The 7,071-nt window shown below is 33.1% G+C and overlaps 1 protein-coding gene and 1 long non-coding RNA gene across 4 annotated transcripts; both read left to right on the top strand.

Annotated features, from left to right (window-relative positions):
* LOC110938175 lies at window positions 1–1,349 on the top strand. Its single transcript, XM_022180641.2, has 2 exons — window positions 1–544; window positions 1,104–1,349. The coding sequence occupies exons 1-2, from the start codon at window positions 29–31 to the stop codon at window positions 1,122–1,124; spliced, it is 537 nt and encodes a 178-aa protein (XP_022036333.1). The 5' UTR covers window positions 1–28; the 3' UTR covers window positions 1,125–1,349.
* Window positions 1,350–3,428: 2,079 nt separating this feature from the next.
* LOC110938180 lies at window positions 3,429–6,750 on the top strand. 3 transcript variants are annotated; one of them, XR_002591239.2, is made up of 4 exons: window positions 3,434–3,772; window positions 5,246–5,330; window positions 5,821–5,925; window positions 6,517–6,749. It is a non-coding gene; the product is annotated as an uncharacterized LOC110938180 (long non-coding RNA). The 3 variants fall into 3 exon arrangements; XR_002591240.2 differs by having other exon boundaries at window positions 3,438–3,772; window positions 5,835–5,925; window positions 6,517–6,750; XR_004890931.1 differs by having other exon boundaries at window positions 3,429–3,772; window positions 5,821–6,732.
* Window positions 6,751–7,071: the final 321 nt, after the last annotated feature.

Raw genomic sequence — 7,071 nt, 5'->3', positions numbered from 1 at the left:
TCACAAGAAGCAATACATATATTTAACCATGGCTACTACTTGTCATATGTCTCTCCTCCTCCTCCTTGCCCTTGTAGCACTCACACCTTCCACCACCTCAGCTGCATCCCCAAACCCAAACTTATTAAACTTACACCAACTTCTCCAACTACTTGGATTTCCGCCCGGCCTTATACCTGATCCTGTCGATTCTTTCACTATAACCCCTGCAGGCCTTTTGCCACCCACCTTCGACTTCACCATTCGCTTTAAGGAAGCATGTTACGTAAAATACGTATACCTCAATTACTATGCCCCGGTGTTTACCGGAAAGATCACCTTCGGTAAAATTTCCGGGATGATAGGCCATAAGGATCAATTCCCGACTGGCGAATGGGTAGATATGTACGACGTCACAGCAAAAGGCCAAAAACTCTACTTCACATTTGCTACTGCAAATGTAACGTACGATAGATCGCTGTTTGAGGAGGTTAAGACTTGCACAGATGGTCCTATTCTTCCTGATCACTCTAACAAATTCATCTCTAACGAACTCATCTCTCAGGTATTACTATTTATTTATAGGTTAGAATGTTGGTTTCAGGCCCCTCACAAACACACAGTAACTCACATATAAAAGATAACAAAAGGAAAAGTTTGCTGGTTATTTTATTCAACACCCAATGAAGCCTTAAATAGGCATACATGCAACAACGTGAACAAGAACCATTCAAAATACGACTGACTCATCTTCCTAAGGAATTGGTTGACTCAACCAACCCATTTGACCACATGCTAAATAGACTTCTAACGTATAGAGTGACCCTAACTTATTCAAAGATAACTTAATAAATAAATAAACCACGAATAACCAGCTGACCCAGCTGATCCGTAACCCGTACCCATCGACCCGTCATGTCAAGATTATCCAACATTGAAACTCGTGTATTATAATAAAGATGACATATAATTCATAAATCTCCAAATACTTTGTAGGCGTATCAAATATAATAATAATGAAAAATGTAAACTTAAAGTTAATTAAAATACATCTGTACATGTAAATCCGTTGTTTCAATTACTATTTTGAAATGGTAAGTAGTCTAACTGTATCTTCTCTGCAGCTTCCAATCAGTGTAGAATAAGTTGGTGATTATGGATGTTTTGAGACTTTTGAAGTTGGGAAGTCTGGGGATAATATATAGCTTTTTCAAGTGTGTTGTATGAATAAAGTTCAGGTTATATATGAACCTGTTTCGTTTTAAGATTTCGGTTGTGTTGTATGAATGAAGTTTAGGTTATGAACGTATTTCGTTTCGTTTCAAGATTTCGGTTGTGTTGTGTTGTATGAATGAAGTTTAGGTTATGAACGTGTTTCGTTTTAAAAATTGATGAGAAACTAGAATAAACCCCCACCGCGTTAGAAACATCTCCTAAAACACGTCTACTTACCCTTGAAGCTCCGACTGTTTCTTACTCGAGTACTCGACATATTCACAAAGTATTTTGTTCACACTATTATGGTTGCTAACTTTCGACGGTACGAAACACCCAGCATGAATCGTATCACACCGGCCCAGATGTAACTGCCACTCTCTATAATACCAAATTCACCAAGTGGATACTCATGAGTTGTGCCATTGCCCATCTGCAATAACCAACTGGATACTCATACTCATTTATTATGAGGGTGACTACCCTAAGAGTGTGGTTAAAAATGGGAAAGAAACAAACTTCAAGAACTCACCCTTGTCTTGGCAGCCTTGTATAAATTACACAAGTCAATCAGTAGCATAATCTAAAGGTTAATTCTTGCTGCTATAGCATGCTACACATGGCAGAAGAGAAATATGAGAATTGTTTAAAGTAAAACAAAGATATGCAGTGGAATTAATCTAAAGCTAATTAAGGAAGTGGTGACTTTGAGACTGTTTTGGATTGAAAATTATAAAACACTGTCAACACTATGTGAATTTGATTTTGGATTTGTTTTATATAAATAAATTATTTAAATATTATTTATTCAAGTACTATTTTTCCTAAAATTTAAAAATCATATTTAAAGGTTTCATTTTATTTGATACGTATATGTGAATTTGATTTTGGATTTGTTTTATATTATTAAATTGTTTAAATATTATTTATTACTTAATTTAAAGCATATTGAATTTGAATTTTTATTTGTTTTATATTATTAAATTGTTTAAGTTATTATATACTATTTATCTTAAAATTTGTAAATAGTTGTTTGTTTTTTCTATCATTTTTATACCTAGATTTGTTGTTTGTTTTTTCTATCATTTTTATGCCTAGATTTTTTCTTAAAAGACATTTAGTAAATCTAATATTTTGTTTACTTTCAAAATTAGTTACTGTATAACATTTTTTTCGTTTCTAAGCTACCTCCTATTCTTCTATAAGTAGGTTACAGTCACAGTCCATTTAAGTAAAAAGTTCACTTTTTTTAAATGTTTTAATTTTATTGCTTCCAAATTTTAGTTTAGACAATGTTATACAAAATCTGGTTTTAGTTTTGTTTATATGAGCCTATTTAATTATGTTATATTATTATTATTATTATCATTATTATTATTATTATTATTATTATTATATTTTACTTTATTTGATATAAGATTTACTACATATATGATTATTTTTCATGATTCTTTCATTATTTTCCTTAAACCAGCTCGATGTTGTAGCGTATAAGCTTATATAAATATATATTTGAGTAAACTGCAATTTTATCCCTTGGGGTTAGATGCGATTGGAAAACACTACAATATTACCCCCGATGTTAAAATTTGTTTAAAGTCAACATCACTTATTAACGATCAAAGGGTAATATAGTGTTTTCCACTTGTGTTTGATTGCTTCCTTAACACAACACCCTATATTATAAACTTTACTTCGACCTTACCCCCCAAGTATTCCCCCAATCTCCTTTTCTTCTCTCCGGCGAACAGACCACCGGCGACCACAACAAATTTCTTCAATTTCACATAAATTTACAGAGAATGCAGAGCTTTACAAGAACACGGTGTTGTGTTCGTCATCGTTATCGATTTGTTATCGACGAAGAACACGAAGTTTTAGCAGTTGCAGTAGCAGCGCTGTTTCTGACGAATTACACGTCAATGATACTGATTCCTTTGTGAGTTTAGCTTCAACTGAGAACTGACCATATACTTGCACTTGATTATGAATTTGATGACATTCTGATCAAATTTGATGTAATTTACGTGAAATATGTAACACCCCGAAAACGGGTTTGGTAATCAAACCACGTTAACACTACACGACGGGTAAAATACAGTAAGTGATAAAACTTACCCGGTAAATTGTAGTATTTAAATAAATAAATCTAATATATATATATATATATATATATTAAAAGGATAAGAAATACTTTGAGAAAGCAAAGTATATAAAAAGGCCCGAGATTTAACGGGACTTAAAATAAAACGGGTTGTGAACAAGATAAAGTAACTAGGAAATAAATAACTTAGTACAAGTCTTGTAATTAAATGAAAGAAGTTAGTTTGATGTGAAAATAGTCTAAAAATATAAACTAAAGGGGCTGATTATGTATAAGTGGCCAAACTAGACTTTTATAAAAAAAAAAAAAGAAATCAAACACACACACATCAGTGTGTGCGTGGGGAACGACCAGAGCAGGAAGAAAAAGGGTAAAACCCTAAACTCCACAAAATCTTCTAATTGAAGGTGCAATTGAAGACCAAACTCGGATTTGAATACATATAAACGATCACCGAGCTAAGGGGATCGTAAGGTATGTCGAAATTTATAGTTTGGTGATATTTTGAGTTTGTGATAATCATGCATGAATGAAATTTTAGTGTGAATGATTGAATGTTATAGTGAAATTGACACTAGTATAAGTCTAGGAACGAACCCTAGATGTGAAATTGGTAATTAAATGTCATAAACAAGTGATTGAAGGATTAACCTTGTAAGTGGTAAATGGGTTTTATGAAAATATGATGAACACTTGAAAAGTGATGGTAAATCTGAGAAAAATTGATGTTACGATGCAAGATTTGATATTGTTCATGAGTGCTAGACATAAGGGTTTGATTTAATGATTGAAACTTGGTTAAAAATATTAGCCATGAACTAAATAGAAGAGGTATAAAAATCATGCCCATAAGGTGCTCGTTAGAATGCCCAAGTGAATCGTGTTGTCTACTAGTTTGTATGTAGAGCTTGATTTGATGATTTCATGAGTAGTGAGTTTATGACAAATCTTGATTTATATGAAATTAAACATGATGGTGTATGAGAATCACCAAAATATGTTAATTTTAGTTCTAGTTCTTAAATTGACAAAGATAAATTTGAGAAGATGATAAAATTAGGATTCATATGATGACTTCTTGAAATGGATGAGGTTTTTGACATCTCTTAGCCTACAATCACTATGTTATAGGTTTCTAACCATTACCAAGAGTTTAATAAGGGTTTTAGCTATGGAAATGGGTTGCATTTGATGGTTTGGGTCGAATTTAAAAGGACCCTAAACATGATTTCCGCAGCTTTTTATATGGATTTTTACTAATCTTAAAAAAATCATATAAAATCAACCGTTTATCCGTTTCGGGTGTTCCATACCTTTTCGGAAAGCTTATGAAGTAAATTTTTACTGTTTTCAATCATAAGAAACAAATGTGGTTGTTAAATAGGTCAAAAAGGCGAATTAAAACTGCTGTTGAGAACTTGAAAGCTGTTAAAAAAATGAAAAATATAGTTGCTGAGCTGATTTTATAAAAATCATATAAAATCATAGAAAATTCGTCAGAAGGTGTACCTTATATGTTTGCGAAGGTATTGGAGTGTTCTACGATCCATCTTTGAACATGTTGATCTAATTCAGACTTTAAACGGGTCAAAATGGTCAATCACAGCAGCTAAATAGAAAATCGCTGCACATAAATAATGTTTTTATTAACCAAGAAAAAGACATAGGATTGTATATACTTGCTTTAGGCATGAAGTATTGATTGTTGGGAACAAATGGCACTTTATGTGACATGCTTAAAGTGTTTAAAATCACTTACTAACTAGTTGTATAAGTAACTTCACTAACGGGTTAAACGGTTAGTGAATGAAAAGAATTATGGTATGAAACTAATTGTTGAATATATGGCATGTTTTGATTGATAAGTGTGTAAAAAAAGGGGTCCATAGGGTGTTGGCCATTATATAGGATGACCAATCTAACCATCTTATGGATGTTATGATATAGTTGACTCTAAACAAGCTAGGTGGGAGCTTGGAAAGGAACGGGTCAAACGGATCATGGATGCGAAGAATGTTTGCGCGAACGCGAGGTAAGTAAAGCTTACACCCATTTGTAGTAAACGTATGTATTTTATAGATGATAAATGTGACAACCGATTACATTCGAAATTGAAGTTCCGACACTAAGCAATATGAGTCGGAACGAATAAAAATGATCAAAACCATGGTTAACGGTAAAATGGACAAAAGGGTAATTTAGTCGTGAATCGACTAAGAATTTATAAGATTTCTTTAAGGTTACCTTAAAGCGAAACTAGTAATGGGAAAAAGGGTAAATTAGTCACATGTTGACTATATGTAAGTTGGGATTAAAAAGGATACCCATGGTGTAAGCCATAACGAGTTAGATACGTAAGAAGAATGATCTTGTAGTTAAAACTTGAAATGGGTCGGATGTGTGAATGGGATATTAAAAGCCATGATTTGACATAAGTATAAATGTTTGGTCATAAATACCAAATGGGTCAAATGGTGATGATGACACTATTTGACAATATCGACTAATGTTTGGTTGTTAAGTTAAATGTTCGCAGGAGTGAACGGGAAGTGGATTATTGCGTTGCTATAAAGTAGCGGCTAATAAAAGAAAGGTACAAAACGGGTCTATATGTTGACTCGAGCCAGGTACGCATTAATTAGATCATGGCGATATGCGTAGTTGAATTTTAGAATATAAGTTACTATGAAATATAGCGATGATATCGCTACATTGAATATTTGGTCAAAAGATGGTTAGAACTCGTTGGTAGTCGTCAAAAAGGAAGGAATTCCGTAGACGAGCCAAACGGGTCGAATAATCAAGTAAGGCATGGTTATTGTTTCGGATTATGATGGTTTGATGGTTGATTTTGAATATTTTATAACATATTAGAAATATGAGGTTTTAACGAATTAGTATCATAGAAAACTGAAAACCGAGAGTTGGGTCTTGGAGTAATGATCAAACAAAACAAAACCTGACATTCCAGGTACTACCGTAAATTACGGTAGAACCGTAAATTACGGTGGTTGTGATATGGTTTACGGAGCAGATCTCCTGGTTTACGGTGACCAGACACTTTCAGGTCTCACCGTAAATTACGGTATCACCGTAATTTACGGTGGATTCAGAATCACTTTTTATATTTTTGTTATTTCTAATGTGGCATTAAGCCTTGGGATTATATTATTATATAACAACGTCAAAACTAATGATTTTAACGGTTTTGATCATAGGTGAATGCCAAGAGTGCCCGGATGAAGATCAAGCTCGATGAGGAACCGAACACAATAAAATCTAACACTCGGGATTAAAGCTTCCGCACGGCGTTACGCCATATCTTTTAAACAACGAACTTATCTATATTATGTTGAAAACTTTTAAGTTGTAAAAGTTTTAGATTACTTGTATTTTCTAAGAATACTTAGTCGAAATTTCATGTTTATTTTCGTTATTTATACGAAAACTTTAAAAATTATAACATGGGTGTTACAAAATATTGGTGAAATTTGATGAAATGTGTTTAATATTGCCTGCACATTTTGATCCATTACATTGCAGACGACAACTCACGAGTCTCTATTACACTTACAAACTAACAAACACACACGCACCCCCTTTCTTCACCTCTCGCATTCTTCCCAGTTCCATCCACTTTATGTAGATACATACATACATACATACACATCCTGAATCTTTTTTGTGCAGAAGGTTTTTTCAAGAACAATGGTGGAAAAAAGAAACCTTGTTCTAATTTGTGAACTTTTAGGCTTTGACCATGCATTTCTTAC

Source organism: Helianthus annuus, chromosome 4, assembly GCF_002127325.2.
Source record: "Helianthus annuus cultivar XRQ/B chromosome 4, HanXRQr2.0-SUNRISE, whole genome shotgun sequence".
NCBI lineage: Eukaryota > Viridiplantae > Streptophyta > Magnoliopsida > Asterales > Asteraceae > Helianthus > Helianthus annuus.
The sequence above is the reverse complement of the archived record's forward strand: the minus strand, read 5'-3'. Positions and strand labels throughout refer to the sequence as shown.